Source organism: Rhinolophus hipposideros (assembly GCF_964194185.1).
Source record: "Rhinolophus hipposideros genome assembly, chromosome: 5".
Lineage (NCBI taxonomy): Eukaryota > Metazoa > Chordata > Mammalia > Chiroptera > Rhinolophidae > Rhinolophus > Rhinolophus hipposideros.
The window spans coordinates 50,569,083-50,596,287 of record NC_138051.1 but is presented as its reverse complement, the minus strand read 5'-3'; the positions used below and the strand labels follow the sequence as shown (position 1 = coordinate 50,596,287).

General features: G+C 43.8%; 1 protein-coding gene across 2 annotated transcripts in view; it reads right to left on the bottom strand.

The window, feature by feature from the left end:
* Positions 1-27,205, bottom strand: part of CGNL1 (cingulin like 1) — a 143,525-nt gene that overhangs the window by 16,647 nt on the left and 99,673 nt on the right. For both annotated transcript variants that reach the window (XM_081050448.1, XM_081050447.1), the window contains 5 exons: positions 13,539-13,745; positions 12,539-12,643; positions 6,694-6,846; positions 5,526-5,696; positions 1,328-1,489 (listed from right to left, as the gene is read on the bottom strand). In XM_081050448.1, coding sequence (XP_080906574.1) covers positions 1,328-1,489; positions 5,526-5,696; positions 6,694-6,846; positions 12,539-12,643; positions 13,539-13,745 — 798 coding nt within the window. The remainder of the gene's footprint in view (positions 1-1,327; positions 1,490-5,525; positions 5,697-6,693; positions 6,847-12,538; positions 12,644-13,538; positions 13,746-27,205) is intronic.

Sequence of the window (27,205 nt, the reverse complement as noted above, 5' to 3'; positions counted from 1 at the left end):
CAGGGTTCTCCTCCTGCCTACAATACGTACTGTACAGACCCTAGCAGGAGCATTGAGGGGGCCAGGCCAAGGGTCATTACACCCAAGGCTCTTACGCCGCTGCCTCAGGAGGCTTTAGCTTGCTTTTAACCAAATTGTTTGTGCCCTAGAATAATTACTTCCAAGTTAACTGGGTTGAATTCAGCTTGCCTTAAAATGACCTCCCCTAATGAGATCAGAACCAGGACATTAGCAAAATATACAAAATATGTAAAAGAACAGTAATACTGTAACCAGATTATTCTAGCCTCTAAAAAGGGACCATCTAATAATGGTTGAAACATCACTCCCTAGACATAAACTGCTACTAAGTACCCTGGAGGTTTTAGAAGTTATTTCGATTTATTTGCAAAGTTGAATCTGGAATTCCATTGATTTTAAATTCAAGCTATTGCTCGCTGGCCTTGAGCATTCTCTGACTGTATCAAAACCTTGACAATTTCAACTTCTCCGACAGGGCTGAGGCTGATTTTTAGGTGTCTCTCCCTCTCTAAATTCCACTGGGATGTGGGGAGATCAGGGATGTTTCTGGTTTGGGGTTAGTTTTGTCCTTGAGAATTATTCTTTTCTGTAAGTTAAGGTTCTGACATTAAGGTTCTTCCTGTCGTTTTTAGTGGACTGTTCCTAATTAGATTCAATTACTTGATTCACGTCTTTCTAGTTCATTGTGTTTTGAACTTGTGAACAGATCACCCCCAGCTGGTGACTTCACTGAGCACTTTCTGATATATTGTCTTGATCTTTATGTATATTGCGGATCCAAAAATGAATCGAGCCATAGTTTGCTGCTTGTTTTGGCAAAGCTGGATTATCTATAAGGAAACCGGCCAGAATCCAGACACAAGAATGGAGCATGTGGTGAGGTAAATCAGTATTGGGTGCCCATAGCAATTAGGTAGTTTGGGTTCAAGGCACAGCTCAGTCTCTTTCTAGATCTGCAGCAGTCTTATCTCCTTTGTAGTTGGAAGCACGACTTAGAGCAGAAAACAGAAAATGAACTATCTATGTGCCCATAGATAAAAGCACTTAACTTCTTTGGGACTCTGTTCTATTCCCTCTTCAAGATAACGAGGACCCTGGGCTATATTTCCATCATTCCTTCTGGCTCCGATGTCCTAGGAGTCTATGAACTAGCAGCACCATCCTCAAATCAAGGAATGACCTTACTAACCAACGTGTGGCTGTTTGAGAGAATCAAAACCAAAGGCTTCCCAGAGGCTGAGGTGGGACAGAGAGGCTGCTTCCCTCACATCCCATACTTGCTCTCCACAGGCCCTGGCCCACAGACCTCCATCTGCTTGACAAGTCTGCTGCGGTCATCTTTGAGATGACTCTTGGCCTCCAGCTCATACTCCAGGTCCTTGAGCGTCTGCTCCAGAAGCTGCCTCTTCGTGAGCGCTTCATCCTGAGCTCTCTGGTAGTCCCGTAACTCTTCCTCCATCAGGTGCATCTAGAACAGAGAGGGGTTGGGGTGCTTAGCTGGGACACATCAGCAGCACAGAGATCTTGACAGACAGTGCACAGGCGGACCCCAAGGGGGACCAGGGGGACCCACAGTGTATTAGAGATCAGAGGACCTCAGCAAGTGCCACCTCTCTCTGGGCCTCAGTCTCCTCTTCTATAAGAAGAGGGGCATTTTCGGCTACAAGTAACAACCCATTGGGTTATGTAACATAATAGATGTTGACCAACATTTTAAAATTAAATATAACAGAAAAAATACTCAGAGTAGAGTACAAGCAAATAATGTTTTATGAAACTTTTGTACTAACTATTTCTATATTTGTAGGGATGTAGGTATCACTGGGTTGCGATGCAGGAGATATTTCTTACCTTAGGTCATGATCAAAAACCCTTGAAAGTCACGGAACTGGATAAGTGCTTCCCAGATATAATTGATTACTCACCTGTGTCAGGGTCATCTCAACAGATATTTAAAGTTAGGGGAAAATAAAAACTAACCACCCCAAAACAACCTGCAGGCACGAAATTTAATAATATAAAAACGCACGTTCAGTGAAAACCAGTGCTCTCTAAAAGAAAATCATGTGTCAGCAGTCATAGCTGACTGTTCTTTTCATCCACAAGGTGGCACTGAACTAACAGCTTTGAAGACTGCGACAAAAGAGCTTGATTCACAAGGGGATGGTCTGTTTTTCACTTCTCTGGAATCTCCCTGAAGGAACTAGTCACCTCTAAACACAGTAGGTATTCCTGAAACATCTATGTGGACCAATTCAGTGAAACCCAAGGATGTCTGTTTTGTTCTCAACTTCTTACCCTCCTGGAGATGGTTGAAAAACACACTCTTAGGAATACATTACACCAAGGGAATTATTTCCTTCAGGCAGTAGTGTGTGACAGCAAATGACAAACTGCATTAAAGAAAACCATCTTTTGGGGGTGATTTTCACAGAAGAGTTGGAGAAGCCCCCGAAATAGTCTTTTTGAGGGGACCCAATAGGTTAGGCTAGTTTAAGAAGACCAGTGGGAAAACTTTCAGAAATGTGTTCCCCTCTTAGAGGCTTATGGGAACACCTGACATATCTATGAGAACAGCAAGCCTTGAATAAGACCTCTCCCGATAAAAACCCTAGTGTGGTTTTGGTGGCAACTGAATGAAAGCACAACTGTGAAATGAAAACTGTGAGTGAAAGCACAAAGTAAATATTGTACCAAGGATAAAAAGTGATGAGAAGTTCTTTAGATACAGAGGGTGCACTCTACTCCAGTGCAGTCAAAATCTCTCCAAAGAAAGTCTTAAAAAAACAAAACTTTCCATGCCTCAGTTTCCTAATTTGCCATACTGGATAATTACAAAACCTACCTTATAGAACTGTATGAGAATCAAATGCGATGATACCCGAAAAGCACACGGATAGGTCTGAGGGTCAGAAAGACTGACAGGTAAATGTACAGCCCACATTTCCCTGTTGGTATCCTTCCCGATGCCCAGCTCGGCCCTGCATCCCATTGCCCAGAATATTCCAACGGTCCAACACCCAGGATGTCCCTTAAACATCTGTCAAGGGCTCTGGCCTACTAAGAGTACTTGATAAGTATATGAGTATGTACAAGAGAATAAATGCATAGTGTCTGGAATCACAAGTAAGCAAGTGACATATGAACCTACTAGTGCTGACTTTACATAATTAAAACTGCCCTTTGTTAAGTAGGATTTAGAAAATAAACTGAACAACAGTGAACTCTAAGTTTTAATTCTCTAAGGATTATCTGCATCAGAACTTCCCTAGCTCCACACCAAAGGGGAAATTAGGTACTATGTTTCCCTGAAAATAAGACCTAGCCGGACCATCAGCTCTAACGCGTCTTTTGGAGCAAAAATTAACATAAGACCCGGTCTTATTTTAGTATAATATAAAACTAGGTCTAATATAATATAATACCAGGTCTTACATTAATTTTTGCTCCAAAAGATGCATTAGAGCTGATGGTCGGGCTAGGTCTTATTTTCAGGGAAACACGGTATTAATAAAAATGTCTATTTCTCTCAAAGCAAAGAAGGTGAGTACAGCAGCACTTAGAATGGACCTCTACAGCTTCTCTTACCCAGAGTTCACCTCATCTCAACCAAAACTCAGGATGGGAGACAGTGAACATTGGTAAGCAAGAGTTTTTCAAGGATCCAGAGTGACCTTGGCTTATCCATTCCCTTTTTTATTTTTTAACTTTTTATTTATTTTAAGTGTGTGTTTCCAGGACCCATCAGCTCCAACTCAAGTAGTTGTTTCAATCCAGTTGTGGAGAGAGCACCTCACACTGGCCCACGTGGGGATAGAACTGCCAACCCTGGTGTTATGAGAATCGCGCTCTAACCAACTGAGCTAACCGGCCGCCCCTCAATTCACTTTTGTTTTAAACAACTTTATGACCAGCAACTTGATTGAGGAGAGTTATTGTCATTTCCTTTTCAAATAATGAGGTGTCCCTTTTGAAATAATGAGGTATCATTTAAATGGAAACTGTCTCATAGGGCTCTGCCACTGAGAAAATCTAGGGAGAGCCATCTTTGTTTTCATCATAAGATAGTCTTTTTTTGAATTACTGCTCTTTTATAAATAACAATGGTCTCCACCTGGCTTTAACTAATCTCTCTGGACCTCGGTTTCCTTTCCTTAGAAGATCTCTAAGGTCCCTTCCAATCTGAAGATTCTAGCAGAATAACGGTCAGACAAAAAGCAACAGGAAACTCTTTGCAGGGCTCACTCTGAAACTAAGATTCTCTAAGATCAAAACAGCACACCAGGTGTTCGCTGGTGTCCTGGCAAATACCTGAATCCCCCACCCCCATTTGCTGTAGAAACGAAATGATTTTTTAATGCCAAGAAAACTTTGATATTAATAGGCTAATTTCAGTTTTCACTTGGAGTCCTGTATCATATGACTGAACCAGAGGGGATCTGTTATCAGGGTCCTTTCAGAAGTGTTCTAGAAGTCTGTAATAAGTATTCATTGTTCTTTCACACAGTTCAACACTGACTCATGGACGACTTTTCTTTGATCATCAAAGATATTAAAAGTTTGTTTTTTTAAAGAAAAACGTGTTTTCCTGTGGAAACTTAGTGTACTTGACGCTGCTTATGAAAAAAAGTAAACTTGGAATTTAAAAAAAAACGAAACTAACATTAGTGTCCAGAATATACAGACCCTCTGCTATATAGTCCCACATGTTACCTCATTATTAAATCATTATTATTTTGTATATTTTTTAAAAGGTGAAACAGATGCTCAGAAAATTGGGGTGATGTGTTCAAGGTCAACCAGCTGGCAAGAAGCATAGCTAGACATCAGCATCCACTGTACTTGCATTTTAGAGCCTCAGCTTTCCATTAAAATAATCAAAACCATTCCCTTTATTCTTCTGAATTCTTTACAAGTCAAGACTGAGGGGAGCTAACATTTGGGTTACTTTGCTCTATTATTCCTCAATATAAAACCAAGAATATGTTTTAATAATTTCAGTATTCAAAAATTCTTGAAGATTTCTTTTTGTCTCCATTATTGTTGTCTGAAACGCTTGTCCACCACTCCCATTCCAATAAAAGTCTATATTTTCTGATTGAATGGCAAAAAAAAAAACCCCAAAAAAACAACAACAACGAAAAACAAGGTTACTATAATCCCGGGTCTAGGATTAAATTAATACATAACAATCATTTGGACACAGATGGGCATAACAATGGAGTTCCATAAATGGCAGCTAAACTTTTTAGGCAGAAAATCTTGGATTAATCAAGAAAATGGTCAAGTTAAAGTTTTATCAATTTCACCTTAGAGTCCCTGGGTCCTCCATATCTTAGAATACCATTTGTCCCGTGTGACCATCCTGAGCGCTAAGACTGAGGAATCAAACACAAACACTGCCTTAAGAATCTATCCCAAGTCTCTCCTAGGAGATTTGCACAGCAGTCTGGAAGGATACTTTGAGTAAGGGGGGAACCAGAATGGATCTGGCCAGACATTACCTCCTCCTGCATTTTCTTGGCAGTCAGACGGGACTTCTCTGCCTCTAGCGTTTTCTCCTTCAACTGCCTTTGCATTTCTGCGAGCTCCCTGCGATTTTTCTCCTTGTACGCATCCAGCTGGTTCTGGAGTTCCAGTGTTGATGTGCGGGATGCCTCGACAATGTCCGCCATCTGGAAGAAATGACACTGGTGTGAGCCCACCCTGTGATGCTCCATCTGGGCCTAGGGAGCTAAGTTTGGATCCCATCTAAACACCGAACACACTCCTCCCCTTTCTTCTCCTCCCCAAAGACTTTGCAAAGTGCCTGGTCGTGAGCTGTCTGGGTCTAGTCACTTCTCACTGGGAAGCAGTATGGAAGAGTGAACAAGCACATCCTCTGGAGCTAAATACAAAGTCATATAGCTGGTATCCTTGCTCGGCCACATACCAGGACATGGGGCATGTACTTACTTCTCTGGGATTCAGTGGTGTCCTCGCTGGAAATATTGAAATCATAATATGTACCTTGCAGGGTTGTTTTCAGAATGAAAACAATACACAGGCAGAGAGAGAATTCTAGTTAAATATAGAATAGCTAGTCAAATGACTGGCACATAGCAGGTGTCAGAAAACGGCACACCCTCGTGTCAACTTCTAGAATGTGAGATGCCCATCAGCTTTGAATCTTTCCCCTTCTGGGTGTTTTAGGCCAGAGATGAGCAGAGGGGCAGCAACCACTGGGATATGAAATCACCCTCCTGGACAAGAAAGCTGAGTGCAAATGCAGATGATACATTTTAAATGCAGAGGTTCTGATTCAGGTTCCACTTGCTAAGTCTGCACTTCCATGCCACGCTTCTTCAGGTAACTGGTGAAAGCAGCTGGGCCCAGAATCCAGAGGGTATTGGCTTATTCTAGACAGGTTTCTCTGTATCTGGGATTCCCAACAAGCCCAAAGAACTGCTCCAGGGGATCTGTAAATCCCTGACACATTTGTGCTTAGACATAACTACAGGTTTCCTCAGTTTCCATCAAGTTTCCATCAGGCCCTCAGAGGGGGCTCGGTTTCCAGGTTTCCATCAGGCCCTCAGAGGGGGCTCGGTCCCAACCCAGGTGTTTGCTCCACCTGCTCTCCTCCTTGTGCTCCCTCCCCCACTCCGGCTCCCTCCGTTCCTCCTCCTCCCTCACCTCCTTCTGCAGTTTCTCAATGGTCTTGTCAAGGTGCCATCGCTCATTCTCCATTTCATTCTTCAGTCTCCTTAACTGCTCCTTCTGTTCGGTCTCATCTTTCAGCTTCTCAGACAACTGCTTCTGTTCCTGAGTGGCCCAAGTAAGATTTCTCTGCAGATGGCAGGGAAAGAACAGTGCTGTCATCTACCTACCAGGCCAGCCACAGAAACAGGCAGCAGAGGGAGTTTCACAACCACACCACAAAGCAATCAGACCTGTTACACTGGTGACAAGGAAAAGGATGAAAATAAAGCCATCACAGAGATATAAGGACATTGTTTCCTTCTGAAATTCAGGGACCAAATTGCAAAGTTGACTTAGCCAAAAACTTACAGGGGTAGACAAAGGGTTTATTACAGAAATACAGAAAATGGCCAAGGCTGCTGGGGGTAGAAATTCAGGGTAGTGTAAAACCTGATTGTTCATTCCGTATTTCTCCAAAAGTAAGACGAGGTCTGATATTAATTTTTGCTCCAAAAGACACGTTAGGGCGTATTTTCAGGGGATGTCTTATTTTTTCATGTACAACAATCTACATTTATTCAAATACAGTCATGTCATCTTATTTTGGAACATTGTCACAAAGTACCGTGTTTCCCTGAAAATAAGACCTAGCCGGACAATCAACTCTAATGCGTCTTTTGGATCAAAAATTAATATAAGACCCGGTCTTATAAAATATAACACAAGACTGGGTCTCATATTAATTTTTGATCCAAAAGACGCATTAGAGCTGATTGTCGGGCTAGGTCTTATTTTCAGGGAAACATGGTAGTAAAGGCGTCCATCTGGCTGACATTCTTAACTGGGGCTTATTTTCGGGGTAGGTCTTATTTTCAGGGAAACACAGTACTTAGAACTTGAGGTCAACTTATACATGAGATCATCCTGAACCTATGTAGCAATTTACATCGTGTGACTTACAGCATTGCACCTAATATTCTAAAATCTGCTCTGCTATGCTGATGATTCTTACTATGAAAATAGCTAAAAATGAATCTATAAGGTCAGAGAACACTGTTCCATAGGATACAGGGAATTGTAACCAACAGAATCCATGGGTTGGGATCAAACATGAGGGAAAGGACTTGGGCAATCCATGGGTTGATAAACTTGAGCAGAAGATGCTAAAGAAAAAGTGTATGTGAGTGGTTATGTAGTGGATCAGCACCAAATACTAGTACTTACTATAATACACAACTACCTTGGGTGCAATATTTTCCCTGGGTTCCCCTGGAGCTCTCATCTCACGAAGACTGACATCCTTAATGTAAAAAAACATGCAATTCTAAAACAGTATGCTAAACTACCTTAGGAAGATTCTAGTGGTGTCTTTAAAGGGCTGAGTGTTAAGACCACTGGTGCAAGGATATCAAGAAGGGGTCCAGCTCAGAATGGGTCAGCAGGACCCAAACATGGGCTGGAATATCTAGAAAATGTTATCAGCTGTTGAGGGCTGAATGTGGGTTATACAGGTCTTGCTTAGGACCCAGACCCACTCAGTCTGTGCTCCCGTAGAGGCTGGGTAAGGACAATGGTTTACGCTGGCACAGTGCTTTACAGCTGACAAGCTGCTGTCACGTGCAGTTACTCAACATCTTAAAAACACTCCCAAATTACTTCAGGTATTCTTGGTTTGCAGGGCATACAAACAGCCAACCACAAGAACTGGGGCCAAAAAGCCTTCCTGCCCCTCCACTCTGACTGCTCTGACTGCTCTGACAGGGTGGCTGCACTCAGAGAACCAGCTGACCCAGCTCAGCCGCTCAAGTTAATTGCTGTGGAGAACCAAGGTCAACAGAAGCAGGTGGGAAACAGAAGGTGGTAAAAGGAAGGTCATCAGAAGTTCGGTGTGGGACAATTAGCAGGAGTGCTTCCCACCACCGTACAGCTGGGCATACACCAGAGACAGGCCAGTGCCGGGGATTTGTTTGTGGTTGATGTAGTGGTGTTGGGGCAAAGGGGAGCACACAAAGTAAGGTAAGCGCTGGATAGTTCCACTGTGTGGGAGAAAACTCTCAGAAATACAGATCTCAAAATATAAATTTTTGAAAAACAACAGTACACATACAGAGGGCAACCAATGGCTTCCTGTAGAAACTTCAGGAGCCAACTCAACCTGTGCCCCTACAAGTCTCCCAGCCTCTCTTTTTCTTCCTCCTGGATCCCAATCCCAGGGGCCCCGAGCCAGCAGACAAGCCAGCCCTGGCTCCATTCAACTTCTCTATGGTGTGTGCATTTCAGCTTGACCCTTGGCACAGGCAGGGCTCCCAGCCTGGCCCTGCTCTGCTTTGCCACTGGACACACCATAGACCCACCCCCTCTGGGTCTGGGGCCTAGCCAACACCACCCCTCAACACACACACATTGGCCTAGAAGAATAGCTAAGCTGAATTATTTTTAAAATATTTCTTGCATGCTTGCCTCTTTTGCAGGGTAGTAAGATCATAAAGGCGAGGAATACTGTCTTTCCCCGAAAATAAGACCTAGCCAGACATCGGCTGTAATGTGCCTTTTGGAGCAAAAATTAATATAAGACCTGGTTATAGCATATTATATTACATTACATTATATTATATTATATTATATCATATTATATTACCCAGTCTTATAGTAAAATAAGACCGGGTCTTATATTAATTTTTGCTCCAAAAGATGCATTAGAGCTGATGGTCCGGCTAGGTCTTATTTTCGGGGAAACACAGATTTATTTATTTTTTCTGTCTGGGTGTGTCCCATAGCCCAGGTTCCCTGTTAGGCATATGCTAAAAACTCAGTGGATGAAAATGAATACCTACCACCAAAAGTGGTCCAAAGACTTCTTATATCAGAAATACCAAACAAGGGTGGAATACTCCTTACTTAAAATGCAGATTCCACCCCTTTCTGATGAAAGCCACAATTTTTCTTAAGAGTGAGGCCTGCAAATTGGCACTTGAAAGATACCCAAATAATTCTGATATACTCTCAAGTTTAGAAATGCTGTTTAGCATGATGATCTGCTTCTTCTTCAGTTATTCAAGAAATTCCTTCAATAAGTCATTGCGGAGAAAACATGTCCCACATTCACGTGAAAAGAAGCAAACTGGCAATTTGGCATTTAGGGGTTAGGTGTGAAATGCCCTGTAGCTACAGTGACTTTATTTCCAAGGCCAGCAATGCAAGCCCACTGACTAATACTGGGACAAAAATTGGGGGAGAAATGATCAAGTTGGAAAATCCAAAACACAAAGTTGGTGAATGTAGAGTGAGTGCCCTTGAGCTTGGGGACCACTATCTGCGCCAATGGATGCAGAGTCTTTCACTACATGACTGAGGAAGGCCCCGATTCACCCACACTTACAATAACCCAGGGCAGGTGAGCCTATGGACTTAAGGAATGAGAGGATTGATCAGAAAGAAGCTGGTCTTCTCAGAGCCCTCGCCACAAAATAACCGTGGATTGTACCAGTGAAAGCATTGGGGCTTGTTAATTCTGTTGTCCCAACACACAGAAGTCCAGTAGGAGGGGAGGGGAGGGCATACAGAATATATACACCAGTATCGCTCCCTGAAAGAAAGAACTGTGGCTTCTCCGGAAAAGGTTTCTTCACATCCCCATCTGCAGAAGCCATTTCTCAAGGGAATCATAGATGTTTCTTCCTTGAATGCAGTTCAAGTCCATCTACAATCCTAAACCAAACGCTCGGGGTCGAGTGAACCAAAACTAATTATCTTTAGGACCCTTTGCCACTTTCTGACTGAGCCATACGAGTACATAATAAATCACATGGTCTTCAGCTACTATGGAAAGAAATGTATTTATCATACATGAAGATACAACAGATTGCTACAGGCACAAAGATTTTTGAAATGTAAAATGCTTGTGTGGAAAACGAAAACGAAAACCAGTTGCCCTTTCCACTTCCTCTCAGGGTTAAGCTCCCTTTCAGTCTCTGGCTTTGGGAGGAGAGGCATGCAGAAAGAGGCATCGAACGAAAGGAGCTGACTGTCTGGTTCCAGATTTTAGAGAACATAAAGTATTTTAGGGTTACAGCGCATTTTTCACGGCACTGCTTTTGAGACCAGATAATTCAGATAACGATGGAGAGATTGTTGGGCCCTTTCTAAATTCCTGCCAGATGGTGTTGCAGTGGTTAGCATGGCCACACACAGCAGGAAGCATTCTCACCATCTCAACACTGCTGGGAAAACAGGCCCAAACAAAAGTAACGTGAGGGATAATTTCCAAGGACAGAGATCCGGAGGTGGAGGGGAGGGGGGGGTGGATGCGGGGATTACATTAAGATCTTTAGGCCTCGAGGCCATCATCTGTTCTCTCCCCTGAATTAACTATGAGCCTGACTCACAGCTGGTGAACTACTTCCTTATGTGTGAAACTTTCCTGTTTGACCTATAATAGCTGCCCCCAGTGAGGACGTGACATGAAGGTGCAGAGTTTTGTCCCTGCAGGGTACAAACGTTTTCCCTCTCCTTCTGTCCCCGACTAGCTTCCAGTTTTCAACCTCACACTTTGGTGGCAGGGGTGTAGCCATCACAAGCCTTAAACAGCAGCACAGTGAAATTGCCATCCCCATAAAATCAACCGAACAAGAGTTTGGAACAAAAATGTAGACTGAAAGAAGGAAAAGAGGAAGGGAAGGAGGCAGGGAAGGCGGGGCGGGGAAGGAAGGAGAGACGGAAAGGGAGAGAGAAGAAAATCCAAAGCCAGGACAGTCAGACACTAAACTTAGGAAAAAACAAGGCTTTACTGTGTGCAAAAACAAGGTCTCCATCCAAAGCCAGAGAGAAGGTGGAGTCCGCTGACTGGGGGGTGAAAGCCCCTGAGTATGGGTGACCTGAGTGAATCCCAGTACACACAGGCTCCTCTCCTCTACCTCTGAGGAGAGGAAGCCTTTATGAATCTGAATCCTGACTGCTTGTCATCTCTTACCGCTTTTCATTGCCCCTCCCCCACCTGCCCTCAAGGTCCTAATGGGAAACTTGAACAACCTCTTCTTAAACAACTGCTCAAACACACTGACTTTCACCTCGTCAGAAACTCGCCTGAGGGATGCTTGGTGCTGGTTCTTTAAAACCCGAGAGCAGGTAGAAGGAAGGACATACCCGAATCATGCAGAGGTCATGGTGCAAAGTCAATGTAGAATTTCAGGGCAGACGTTTTTTTTTCAGAATGCACTTCAAACAAGCTTTCAAACCTTCAAATGAGAAAATCTAATTTTCTAAGAATCTACTGATTTTGACTAGAGATAGCTATCTCGTTTCAAGGAATGACTTCCTCTTGCTCTTTTGAAAAGTCATCTTGAAGGATTGCACTCTCTGGAGTATATTTGCCCAAAGGAGAAAGGAAATTGGCTTCGGCTGGACTCCACACTGCCTTGAGGACCAACCCTGCCAACCTTCTCACACAATTCATGTTTTATCTGTGGAAAGCTGTCATCCCTTTAATGTCCAGACGAGGATTTCTCAACCTGGTACCATTGACATTTGAGGCCAGCTAATTCACTGCTGTGGGCTCTATCCTGTGCTTCGTAGGACGTTCAGCAACATCCCAGGCCTTTACCCACTAGATGACAGTCGCATCTCCCCTGTTGTGACAACCAAAAATGTCTCGCGACATTGCCAAATGTCTCCCAGTTAAGAACCACTGGCCTAGATGAACAGTTTGAAGTCAGCGTGGTTGTTATTATTATGAAGGCGCTACCTGGAAGGAGAGGCTCAGTGGCAATCTGTATATGTCCCCCCAGTTATGCTTCTCGGGCTTCCTGTGTGAGGGATAAAGATGACAGCCCTCAGTGTTTACCTGAGCGTCTTCTAGCTCACTCTCCAAGGCCGTTCTGGCTGATGTGGCTTCTTTTTCTTCCTTCCTTGCACATACAAGGGCCTCCTCTAATTGCCGAGTTTCCTCCTACAATGAAATCAGGGGTCAGCATCCACTCAGAGGCATGCTGTGCCTAGGAAGGTGACTCGGTGGTATGAAAGAAACAAAGGAGACACCCACAGACAAAGCCAGCAGTAGTCACGGTGAGCCTATCATGGGCCCACGTGGCACACATCAGCCATGTTCTTGGATATGTGTGCCTGTCTGCAGCTCTGGACTTAGCCAGGCGTGAGCATCTAAATCACCTGGGATGGGGTTTTGAAAATACAAATTTCCAGCCTCACCCCTGGAGCTTCAGAAACAGCAGGTACTGAATGGGCTCAGGCACACGGAGTTCTGGAAAAGGTGATTCTGATGGATGACCATAAGGGGAACCTCTGTTGGCACACATCTCTCTTTACGTTTCTTTTGTCCCCTCTTTTATTGTCAGCTGCCATTTCTCACAGCTATCAGTACCTATCTCTTGCAAACAGCCTCCCACTTCTAGAGACCAGGCAAACCACAGAACTGGTTTGCTAAAACATATGTGACTTCAAAAACTGTCAACTATGTGTTACAAAAGAATAAACAGTCATAAATGAGAATGGGCCTGATGGCTTTCAGGTATGTGGAGACCTCTGCTCAGTGACCAAAAGTTGAGTGTGTCTGATGTCTGGGTAAGTGGGGATTCCTATGCTTACACATGTGTTTCCTACCCTGATATCATCAGCCCTGTTCCCAAGTCTCTTTAAAAGCTCATCTCCCATTCATACCACTTGCAGAGGAACAAAAGGAATGGTTCCCAGGGAGGACATATTCACTATTGCTTTGACATTTCCTACTAAAATATGATAATAAATCCCTTCCCACTTCTGAAACCTCTCACACAGAAAAGAAGGGTCAGCAGCTGCCAAAGCTGGGCGTGGGGCCCAGCAAGCCTCACCTCGTACTTCTTGAGGGTTTCCTTTGCTTTAGCTTCATCGCCTTTCGTGTCAGCAACCTGCCTCTGAAGCCGAGTGACACTCTGCTCCAGCTCTCCAAGCGTTCTCTGCAGCTTCTCATTCTCCTCTTGCAGAGCCTTCACGCGCATTTCAGCCCCCATCTGGGTTTCCTCGGAAGTGTTGTTCCGACTGGCCAGGGCCTCGACATTCTGTTAAAAACATGGGCACCAGTGTCAAGGGGGTAGCCCCCAGCTTTGAGGATGGCTGACATTTATTAAAAACCCACGACGTGCCAGGAACCATGATAAGCCAGGGGTCGGCACACTGAAGCCTGCAGGCCAAGTCCAGCCCACGACCTGCTATTCAAAATACAGTGTTACTGGAACCCCGCCACACCCATTCATGGGCTGCTTTGATGCTGTAACAGCAGAGTGAAGCGTGGTGGCCAAGACCACAGGGCCTGTGGTGTCGCAAAGCCTAACGGATTTCCTAATCTGGCTCTTTATAGATGTCAACCCTCACATGGGTTAAATCCCTGACATGGGATTTCAACCTTTTAACAACTCTAAGAGGTGGGTTCTATTCTTATCACCATTTTAAAGACAAAGACACTGAGAGTTAGGTAGATTAAGGAACGTGTCCGTGTACACTTAGGAGGAAAAGCATTCCGGCGGACTGAATCCAGAACCTGTTCTTATAACCACTGCCTTCTGGTGAGCTCACTCCCCTGACCCCTCAGCATGTGCAGGGCCCCTTAATAGAAGCTCTTGATGAAGGACAGCGTCTGGGTATAGATTTTTTTTTCAATGTCCAATACAGAAAGGGAAATTAAAATTTGCTTGAATTATGATAGAGCTCATCAAGCAGGCTTTAGGCACTGTCATCTGACCATGAGCTTGTGCTGCACACAATTCCTAACCGAAAGGGATGGCAACAATTACAGGAGGGTTGCTGTTAAGTCCACATGTCAGATGGGCCTTTTATTTTTTGGTTCAGTAACCTGAAGTGATGGCAAGTAGCCTTGTCTAGAATTCCACCTCTCCTGGCAGATCTCTCGCCTTCCATTTCTCCACTACTACAACGATGCCAATACTGTGTTTCCCCGAAAATAAGACTGGGTCTTATATTAATTTTTGCTCCAAAAGATGCATCAGGGCTTATGTTCAGGGGATGTCATCCTGAAAAATCATGCCAGGACTTATTTTCTGGTTAGGTCTTATTTTCGGGGAAACACGGATCAGCAAATCAGATGCTCACGGAACAGTGCTGCAAAACCTGCAAGGAAAGGAAGGCCCAGGGAGGATACGGTCCGGCTTCGAAGACTATGTCACAGCCCACCTGGGAGAGCTAGCCGCCGGAATCGCTTGCTTGCTGGTGTAGCTGTTCAGAAAGATCTTTTACTCTTTTAACAGCACAGTACGCTGAACTTAACCAATTCGAGTTTCAAAAACCAGAGCATCTCGTCACAACCCAAATGTTTAATTCTATACATCTGGGGAAACCTGTCAGAGCCAAGCTACTGAGTCAGAATGCAATTAGCTGACATGGGGAAGGGAAAACTAAAGGGCCCAACAGCTGGGATTTCTCAGGACTGCTTGGATATCATCTCCTACTGTAACCAACAAGATGAACAAGGAGAAATAAAGTGTGGCTGGAAGCGTGAAGAGGGATCTACAGAATCCAATAACTGGTCAGACCAAGGAAAGAAAAAGTCTGGACTGCCCATTCCTGCCCTAACTTTCCCATTAGAATACAAGACTACAAAGCTGCAGTTAGCAAGACAGTGCGGTACTGGCATAAGGATTCACATATAGTTTCATGCAACAGAATTGGGAGTCCAAAAATAAATCCACCATTCACAGTCAATTGATTTTCAACAAGAGTGCCAAGGCAATTCAATGGGAAAAATCTTCAACAAATGCGGTCAGGACAACTGGATATCCACATACAAGAGAAAGAAATCATAACCCTTCCTTACGCCACACACAAAAATTAACTCAAAATGGATCACAGACCTCACTGTAAGCTCTAAAGCTATAAAACTCTTAGAAGAAAACACGGGAGTAAATATCTGTGACCTTAGATTAGGCAAAGACTTCTTAGACACAATACCAAAAGCACAAGCCACAAAAGAAAAAATAGATATATTAGACTTCATCAAGATTTAAAACTTTTGTGCTGCAAATGATACCATCAAAAAAGTGAAAAGACAATGCACAGAATGAGAGAAAATAGTATTTAGAAATCATATATATAACCCAAATCTAGAATGTATTTTTAAAAAATTTCTTCAACTCAATATAAAAAGATAAATAACCCAATTAAAAATAGGGCAGAAGATCTGAATAGACATAAATCTTTCCAAAGAAAACAGACAAAGGCCCAATAAGCACATGAAAAATTGCTCAACATCCAGTTATTAGAGAAAGGCAAATCAAAACCATAATGAGGTGCCACTTCGCACTCACTAGGATGGCTTTAATCAAAAAGACAGACAATAACAAGTGTTGCGGAGGATGTGGAGAAATTGGAATCGTCATACATTGCTGATGGGAAAGTAAAATGGTGCAACCACTTTGGAAAAGAGTTTGGCAATTCCTCAAAATGTTAAACAGAGTTATATGACACAGCAATTCCACTTTTAAACATATACCTGAGAGATGAAAACATATGGCCACACAAAAACTTCATAGCAGCATTATTCATGATAGCCAAAAATGTGGAAATAATCCAAACGTCCATTAACTGGTGAACGGGTAAACAAAATGTGGTATATCCACATAATAGAATATTTTGGGGGCCTAAAAAGGAATGAAGTACTGATACATACTACAACATGCATAAAGTTTAAAAACATGTTACATGAACAAAAGCCATTCACAAGAGGCCACAGGTTGACATTTATATGAAATGTCCATAATAGGTAAATCTACAGATGGAAAGTAGCTTAGAGCTTGCCTAAGGCTGAGGAGACTGGATGATTGGGAGATGGCAACTGGAGGTTACAGGATTTTTGGAGGGGGGCGATGAAAATATTTTAAAATCGACTGTGTGATGGTTGCACAACTCTGTGAACATAATAAAAACCACTGGATCATGTACTTTAAATAGTTGAATTTCATGTTATGTGAACTCTATCTTAACACAGCTGATTACAAAAAGAGGAAATCAGGAGGTGAAGTTGGGACAGAGGGGAAAGGTGACACTTTGTCCCAGCAGTCTGAGGTCTACCGAGGCACAAGTTGAGAGGAAGAGGAGACTAGAGATTGCTGCCTAAATCTTCTAGTAAAACAAAGAACACTTACATGTGTGACCAGTATTCTTTCATTCACCCAGAAATCTCAGGAAGAACAAGGACATTGAAAACCAGATCTGGTTTAACCTGGACTGAGGCCTAACTGGCACCCTGACATGCTAGATAAAGGAGCAAACCTTTCCAGAACCCATTCCCTATCCCCACCCTGCTAAATACACCCAGTCCACCATTTTATATAAAGCCCGTAGGACAAACTTCCTTTGCCTGAAACCATACCTAATTCACTTGCAGCAGTCCTGGAATCTGAAAAACTAAAAATCATCTCCCTTTGTTCAAGGCACGGCCTACAGGCAAGTTCTTCTCCATGACTTCCCAGTGAAAAGAAAATTGGTCAAGAGGATCTCCAAAAGCCCTCCCAACTATGAACTTTGATCTATGCCTCATCTTTTCCAAATGCTTACGTTTGTATCTCATAAATGTAGCAAAGTCAGCAGAACTCCACCAAGACCAGAGCTGGTAAAGATCTACTCAGACAGGAGGTCACTGGGGACGAATCCTGCTGACCTCACTTAAGTTGCTGGTACTACCGTGTTTCCCCAAAACTAAGACCTAACTGGAAAATAAGCCCTAGCATGATTTTTCAGGATGACAGCCCCTGAACGTAAGCCCTCATGTATCTTTTGAAGCAAACCTTAATATAAGATCCGGGCTTATTTTGGGGGAAATGTGGTACATTTCAGTGAGTCTTCAATCTTAAATCCGGTATGTCATAACAGGATTAGAGAGGAGGATCCATCGTAAGTAAAACCAAAGAGCACACAGTTTCTAATGATTCATTTAGCATGTCATACCACCTATGTAATATCTTGGAAAAATGCAAGAAGAAGCCATCCTGGTCTCGCAATAAACACACTTTTTAATATTTTAACCACCATTCATTCATACAGGCAGTCATAAATCGTTAACAAAAATCAATTCCAATTCCTCTTCCATTCCAAAAGGTTGAAAACACCAAACTAGGTCATCACCGCAAAGGCAAAAGTAGCAGACATGCTATGTTCCATTGTTTTCCAAAATCAGACCATCTCCTAAAATTGCACTGAAAGCACTATCAGACAGCCTAGGCCAAAAGGCTGGATACACAATGTGCGGGTGGTATAAGGAAACAGGTTTTCTTATCCACTGCTAGCGGGGCTAGAAACTGGCACGAGCTCCTGGAGGGCAATTTGGAAGCATTCGTTAAAATGATAATGTACATTCCCTTTGACCCAGCAACTTCTCTTCAAGCACTCATCCTACATGTGTGCAAAATGATATATAAACAAGATTATTAATTGCAACACTATAATAGCAAAAGATTGAAAATGAGTAAATGACAATTAATTGGGCACTTGTTAAATGAGTCACATCAGTTCAATGATATCCTGTACAGTTAGGGGAAAAAAGGAAGAAGAAAGTGAGGACTATGTGAGGAACAGAATAGTACACATGGCATGCTTCTGTTTGTATGAAAAGAAGGTAAGGGAGGGGGGAATATGTATGTACATGGCTCCACAAGAAGCTGGTAACACTGGCTGTGAAGAAGGGATTGGAGCTACGGAAAGAAGCAGAGGGAAGTACTCCATTGCCAACCCTCTTGTAACTTAAATGTTGAACTATGGGAATTCAACAGATACGAAATTATTTTTAATAAATATACGTTTTCTTTTAAAAGAATTGACTATCAATAGTCATGAGCACTTGGAAGACAACCACCTCCACACCCCAGTTCTCACCTCCTCCAGCCTCTAGCAATCCTCCCCCAACACAGATACTTCTGGGTCCTGAAAGATAGCAGCGCTGGAGCCCAGGGAGCAGCTGTACAAACAGAGCATGGCGCCAACTCTCCCACGCTGGTTTACAGAGTTAAGAAATTCCTTTTCACCACATATAGCTGGGAGAGTGGACAAGGCCCAGATGGCCCAGGACTTGCACTTACATGAGTGTTTCTGCAAATTTTCCACCCAAGCAACCCTAAGGCAGGTCCAATGTGGGGTGATGAGAGACATCCAAGGACTACAAAGAACTGCTTTCAAGGCCTGGGTTTTTCCATCAAAAATGCATGTACATTTTGCATTCGACACCGTAACATTTTTCATTCTATTCCGTGTCTCTTTTTGTATTATGATATTGTGTCACTGGTGTTCTGGGAAGATGTGCCACTTCTACCCCGTAGCTTTGCTAAACACTCTCCTCCCCACCCACCCAGCACCCATACACAAATGCCAGCCCAAGTGGCACAGACATCAATCATCTCAAGAATGGATTTCTCAGTTTTAATTCTCAAAATGCATAGTTCTCAGTGTAGAGGAAAAAACAGTCTCAAATCCAGGCTGTGCCTCTTTCTGGGACCTCACAGAGCCTTAGCTTCTTCATTTGTAAAAAGGGGGGTGAAGTTACCTAGTTCGTATACCATTGGAAATACCTAGTCAAATGAGATGACGGCTGTTACAGTAGCCATTGGTATTATTACCAGGCCAAAAAAACCCACAGGTGTTTCCCCAAGGGGCAGGACTTCACACAGCTCACCCACTGTGGTTCTAAATCTTCAAACTTGGCTTCAGATGGTAATCTGCCCATCTTTACCAGCTAAATATCAGGCCTTGGTTTCTCAAAAGGGAGAACCGAGATCTTTGAACAGTCTCTCCAGGGCAACTGCACTGAACAAGTTAGAGGACCCCCTTCTTATTTCAAGGGCAAGTCAGGTTTGTTGGTTGGTTAATTCATTAAAAAATTAGCCCCATTTCCCAGTCAAGGATGGTCTGGTAAACTGATGGCAACTAAGAAAATTCTTCCAAAACAGACAAACAGCATGTTTCAATGTGCTGAATTGCTAAATCTCCACTATTTCTAAAATAGTTGACTTTTAACCATATGCTCCAATTACTGATTTAAAAGTGGGGGGGAGAGGAATATACAATTGTATCACACACACACACACACACACACACACACACACACACACAACCAAAATCCCAATCTTTGCCAAGTACCACCATTCATTACAAATAATGACCTGCTTACAAGCTGGCACATTTTCTTTTCCTTTTTTCAAACTTTTATTTTAAGCGTGTTTTTCCAGGACCCATCAACTCCAAGTCAAGTAGTTTTTTCAATCTAGTTGTGGAGGGCGCAGCTCACAGTGGCCCATGTGGGGATAGAAACGGCAACCTTGTTGGTAAGAGCACCATGCTCTAACCAACTGAGCTAACTGGTCACCCCAACCTGGCATATTTTCATGAGTTAACATCCACATTTAGAAATGTTCACACTATCCCTTGGTGTCGGGGGGAACTTTTATCTATGACAAGTAGAAAACTCCCAAATAGCACTACACATGGCCATGTCAGAGCGTTTTTCCTGGTCCAAAGGCCTTGACAGACTTTCATTGCGGGAGCACAGACCTGATGCCTCGGACATGTTTGCTCCTGAGGGAGAACAAGTAACCTCATAGGACAGGCTCTCCTGGCTTGTCCTAGTGCAGACCCACCACACAGACACCTCAGGTCTTGCTAATGAACAAGGCCTCTGCCACAGCTGGCTTTTGTTTCTTTTCTGTCTCCCTTTTTTGCTGAATGAGTGAAAACAGCTGAGGCGTGGAGGCCTGGAGTCCAGGGAATGGAATGTGGGTTTGTCGGTTCCATGTCACTGGCCACCCCACACTCCAATGTGTTGAAGCTGCAGGATCTCAGCTGATGGGTACCCAAAGAGTCCCCTAGGTGAGGTCATCTGCTGGGAGGGGACCACCTTTTCAACATCACTGCTGTGGACTCCACTTTCATTTCAACAATGAGGACCTGCGTCACAAATAATGAGTCCCTTTCTCACTCCAAATATGTAGAGAACCAGGTCCCCTGTACTGTGTCTTCTACTTCCCCCTCACCTGAGCCACAGTAAACTATTTAGGAATAGAAACAGCATATACAGATGGTGTCCCAAAATGGTGCCAAACAATGTGTACACATTTTAAGATAACGTGTTCACGTTGTTTTGGCACCACGTATTTCAGTCAGAAGCCGCACATTCATCTCTCTCCCTAGTTATCTGTGAATGGTATAAGGCCTCTGCACCAGGGCTTCTCACACTTTAATAAGCAATAGGACTCATGTGGGGATCTCATTAAATAAATGCTCTTTCTCACTCAGGAAGGATGGAGCAGGGCCCGGACTCTGGGTTTCTAACAAGCTTCTAGGTGGTGCCAGTGATGCTATAGACCCCGCTTCGAATAGTGAGGTCTACACTGTGGAGAGACTACTCTGACCTCAGGGCCTTCCTGCAGAGGTTCCAGCTCAGGCTTAGGCTGCCAAGTCCATTATGCTCCTTGGTAGGACTCCAGTCCTGGCACTGGGTGGCAGGTGACTTGCATGCTACTGCCAGCTTTGTGGCCAGCTCACACTGGGACCCATGCAAGCCCTTGACCCCTCTGAGCTCAATTGACACCCTTAAAGAAAATGTAATAGGTAATACTTGCTCTAAATGGGTCCGGAAATCCAAAAAGAAAGAGATACAAAAAAGCTTGAAAACAATGAAATCTCTGCGCTAATGTACAGTGATGGGTTTTCTTTCTTCCTTTTTGACTATGCCTACTTACCACTTGGTCAAGTAGGGAGTGCGAGCCAGTGAAAAACATCATTTTCAAACCCCTTTTCTAAGAGTGACATCAGGGTTTCCAAAACTTCCCTCACTATATTTCCCAAATGCCAACACCATTCCTTCCTAACATATTTGCAATTCAGAAGTGAATTGGTTATACCGTTGGATTTCTCATTGATAAACTCTTTTTATTTGTGTTTGTTTGCATTTGTATGTTTGTGTTTGGCAAGGGAGCAGTGCACGAAAGAAATGGGAATAACGGGGCAAAAAATTAGAGGGTACTCATTACCACCCCAAGTATTTTCAAGGAAAAGTGACTCCAAAGCCAAGATGAGTGGAGGTCAATATTCAATTTCCTTTTCTTAGAAGACGTAGATTCTGGACGAGACTCTGCTAATAATTTATTGTATGACCACTTTAGGCAAGTCATTTCACCTCTATCTGCATTCAGGTTCCTCCTCTGTCACATGAAATGGTCAGTCTAGCTAATTTCAACGTCCCTGCAAGCTCTAAAGTCTGGGATTCTAGAACGAACTTGAAGAAACTGGGCAATATTAAGCAATCAGGGAATTAAATTAAAAGTTCCAGAGGTTTTACTCCTATAACATTATGCTTTGATTTCCTTTTCCAGTGCTATCAGCTAAATTCAGATCACATTTACCAGGGTCTCTGCCATAGCACCTAGAGCTCAGAACCCTATCTAAAGACAGGCAACTTCCTGCCATTGAGCAGAACACAGCATGACTAGCTCATTCTCTTCTCCACGGTCACTAACTTGCCATAAGTCAGCAACTATAAATGTATCATGCTTAATTAAATGGATCATGAAGATTTGGTTTACATTCTGTTTTTTTCCCATTGCCCTAGTGGTGATTTTCCTGCTTACAAAATCACCTAAAAGATACTCCTTTTTAATCACATTCAATTACACAGTTTTTTCCTACAGTAACTCGGTGATTACATAGGTTAAAGTTATCACTGGTTTTCTTAACAATCTCCTTGTGAAATAAGTCAATATACTTTCCTCTAAATAGTTAAAAACCAGCAATGTTTGCTGTGAGTGGCCTGTAATTCAGACACAGGTCCAAGACAAAAGTTATGCTAATAAAATGCCTCACACTTGCTCATAGAATGCATTTCACATAGGTGTTCCTTTAAGCCATGTAATAAACCTATAGTGATGCCCATGGTGGGGATAAAAATGCCTATGATAAAATACTCTGCACCTAAACAAGTCAAGTGATTTTTCCAAGAGGCAACATGCTCAGTAGTGCAGGCCTTGACATATGGCATGGTTCCACTGCTATAAAATGTCCACGATAGGCAAATCCATAGAGAAAGAAAGTAGACTAGTGGTTGCCAGGGTTGGGGGAAGATTGGGATTTGATGTAAGGGGCTTCACATGGGAGTGATGGAGATATTTTGGACTTGGGACAGTGGTGATGGTTGCCTGGCACTGAATTAAACAAACTACTAAACTGTACACTTTAAAATGGTGAATTTTATGTTATGTAAATGTCACCTCTGAAAACAGAAGGACAAAAAGAGTTCCAGCCTTGTAGTCAGCCAACCTGAACTGGCCCCGCTTATTTCTCTCTAAGCCTTGATTTTCCCCTTGTTCTAATAATGAACGGAGACATGCTAAGTGTGTAGCAGTGTTTCAGGCACACAGTAAGAACTTAATCAATGACAGCTACGTATGAAAAGAAGGAAGCCAGAAGTTGTACAACCAGAACTTGAATCCAGCTCTCCAACTCTCTGTCTGTGATCCCTGCTACCTGCTACTAGGTTCTTCCGAGTGGGTCAGCATCTTCAGGGAAAATTCCCCAGTCGGCCAGAGAAAAGGAAGCTTCCCACCTGCCAACTGGTCGCTTTAGATTTCACGCACACTGATTTAAAGGGGTAAAAAAAATGGAATTGTACCATGAAAACAGCATTTCAGGGGCTTCTCTGACACAGCGCCATGGGTTACAGACTTTTAATTACGCTTTTGCATTTATGTTTTTTTGTACACCACTCCTTTAAAAAAAACCTTTGAAAATGTTCCCCAGTTTCTCTGGGTCCTCTCAGTTTCCAACAGGTAAAAAGAGCTGCGCATCATATTTATAAGACATGACTTCCTTCACTGTAATAGCCACAATCTAAGCTTATCTTGTGACCAGCATGTAAAAGTTCTGTTTATAGAAGCCAACATCCCCCCACAATGCAGTCAGCCCTTAAAGGAGCTGCTGGCTGGAGAAAGGGACTCCACCCAGACAATGCCATGTGTCCACAGCTCTGCATCACCAGGAGAACATTGGGGGCGGGGGGGGGGGGGGTGGCAGAAATAAAAGTAGGGGTGAGTGAGACGCCCAGTTAGAGTCACTTTGTCACTGACAGACCAGATGGCTTTACAAATGGTTAAAATCAGCTTGCTATCAGCACACACATGTCCAACAGGTTGAACAGGATTTTTGAAGACAGAAGATAAACAAGCAGGTTCTCCACAGCATTGCCTACTGGGGAGTTGTGGGGATCCCTCCAAGATAAACCAAAGACTCAATCTGGAAGCCAACAGGTCCTAATCGAGTCTGCAGTTCTATACTGTTCCCTTCCCAGAAATCTTGTTATTTGTGAAAGCTGATCCTTCAACTTTCCCATTTTGCTGCTCCCACATTTCCATAAATGATGAGAAAAATCAACCCTAAGATGTAGAAATCATGCCATTTAAAAATTTTTAAGTAAAAATGCTTAAACCAAAAACTCTGAATCCAATGACCTATTAGCGCCTCTCCGCACCCTTGAACTAGACCAAATTACCAAACAGAAAATGGTCAACTTTTCCCTGTGTCCCCCTCCCTCCATGGTTGCAGGAACAATGCTAACAGGAACTGGAGAATGAAATGTGGAACTGACATCACAGTTGGGAGGCAAGAGGCTGGGCCAATACTCTCACTACGCTTTGAGGCTGGTTCCCACAGTCCCCCAAGTTAAGACATACAAGGATGACCTTTATTTATTTCCTCCTTCAAAGCTGTTGGCTGTTCCCTGGGACAGAGTTCAGCAGACTGGGCTCCGGCAAAGCCCGCAGTCTCCAGCCCACCCCCCCACCCCGGAGGCCAGCCTGCTGGGGTCAGCAGCCAACTTGAACTGATGGGCAAAGGGAATCGGGCCAGAAATAGGAATGTCCTAATCCAGGTATAGTCACCTGCCCCCTCTGAAGTTTTGTCCAAGTAACAATTTCTCTGAACCGCAGTTTAGTTTTCTTAAAAACAGGGGTGGTGTTATGGATCCATTCACTGCCTGGATCAAGAAAAATGAAAGACAATAGTGCCAAGTGTCAAAACACTAATCATTATATAAATAGCAAACAGTGTCCAGGAAGGAATTAGTAATGTACCACCCAGAAGTTACAGAACATAAATCACAGATTTCCTTCTTGACAGAGGCTTGAAGGAAGCATGGTGACGTTTTGCCCTCTGTCCCTTTGGACCCATTGTTTTCTAGCCATGGTTGCTAGCACAACTCTCACTCAGTCCCTCTGTTTCTGAATGAAGGGAGAACAAAACGTCACCCTCCTCCTCAGAATTTCTGGGAGAGGCAGCGGGGGAGGGATGGAGTAACCAAGACTAATCTAAGACCTGCCCCAGGACTGCTCCAAGGCCAGGTCCCCTCAGCTTTTTTAAATGCCACATGGGGGGCCTATTATAGAGGCCCCCATAAAACACCATAGTAGTCACTCGTGCTGTTCACCAAATATTTCATCCCTTCTTCCCTCTGGGCACATGTATGATTGTACTTACTTGCCTGCCTCCTTGAAGTCAAGTCTGGCCATATGACTAGCTTTGGCCAATGAAATGTGAGTTCAAGTAGCACGTGTCAGATCCAGGTACAAGCTCTAAGAGCCAGTTAGTGATTCACCATATACCCCTCCCCTGCTGTAGCAATCACAGATGTGGGCATTCCTCAGGGACTGATGAGCAAAGCAACCTCTAGCCACACACTGCCATTACCCATTTGGGAAACGTAATGTGAGCAAGAAATAAGTTCTTCTTAGTTAAGCTACTGAGATCTGGGGCTATTGCAGTGTGACCTAACTTACCACATCGTGGAAAGACCTACTACTTGCAGGTTCAGCTCAGTCCACTAAAAATACTGAGTATATCACAAGCTTCACCCCAAAGAGCCAGTGGGGTTGTAACAAGGAAAGAGCACGGTTTCCAGAGTCAGGCAGACTTGGGTTCAAATCTTGACTCTGTCACCAATAAGCCACATGACTGAGCCTGTCAATTACCCTTTACTGAGCTGCAATTTCCTAAAATGGTGATTTCAGGGGCATGGTGGGGGTTAAAAGTCATGTGTGTAAAGTATGTGGCATGTGGCAAGGAGTGCCATATGCACTAAAGAAACAGCAGTGATTATAGTGACCTTCACCATTATTGTCCCCCTACTTCAGTCAGTCACCAGCTGGGGAATTGGAGCGTCTGCTTCCTGTTCTGCAAAATGGGGAGGTAACACTGTGCCCACTCTCATGGTGACTGCAACGGCTCAGTGTAAAAGTGTCTCTGGGAGCAGCCAGCAGGGAGCCGGACACGTGGCAGTTGCTCAGTGAGGAGAACCCTTCACTCTCTAAGCCCTTTACCCAGCCTGCCCTGAGCGAGCCCTGGAGCATCAGGGCCAATTGATCTGTGGCACCCGTGCACTGGAGGGCCCAGTCCTCACCTGGCCTTCTGCCCTGGGCTCCAGATTGTCCTCCAGGCCTCATCTGATAAGAGTCCTTCTCCCCTACCCCCTGCTAAGTAGCTGGCTGCCACTTACTGAACCACAAGCATTGCCTCTGGCCAGGCACTCGGGCCTTGGGGACCTCACACACCGACCTGACCTGAGACACCCACACCAGCCCAGGTGACCCACGCATTTGAAAAGCTCACCTGAATATTATTCGCAAAGATCTGGCCCATCCCTGGGGCCAGCCCTGCAGGAGTGGGTAAGTCCCACCCTAGGGTCCCACTGACCTGTTATTGAGGATTCTGAGAGCCTGGCAGCCCCTCCCAGCCCCAGCTGACAGTTACAGCATTTCAGTGAAGCTCTCAGGACATACAACAGACCTCATAGCTAGGAAAATCTGCCATTTACCACCTGACCCCTGACCAAACACTAAGAGTCCCGAACTGTGTCCTTAGGTGGGAGTGTAATAAAAGGCCATCACCGGCTCTGAAACATCCCAACTGCTTACAAACCTCACACGGAAGCAACTCTGGAGTTGCTTAGTCCCAGGGCAGCCCCCGCTAGCTGTTTGACCTGAGGCAAGTCACATTTCCATAGCCATCAAATGTCAGGAGAGAAGGAAATACAAGTAAGAATGTGCACACTCAACACTGACTGTCTACACTCAATAATTCCACAAATTGAACAAGGAGAAGTGCCATTCTGAAGGAGTTTGAAGTCTCACAACAGTTAAACATATTCACAACTGAAGTGTAAGTAATTGCAGCCTAAAGAGAGGATCATGAGTACAATGGTCCAATGGCCTCTGACCGTGTCCATGTCTGTGAATCTGGTGCCCAAAGGGCAGATAAATGTTATGTCTTCTCTCTGGCCTACCAAAGTGTCCACTTCTCCAGATAAGCTCAAAAAGACCTGGATATTCACTCACTCTTTCATTCATTCATATCTCAGTCATTCATAAAGTGGTAGAATGTCAGCGCTATCTTGGACACATTTCTCTGGTTTAAACCAGAATCTGAACTTCCAGTATCCTCCATCCCCACCCCCGACTGTATCTTTGGCAGATAAGCAGCC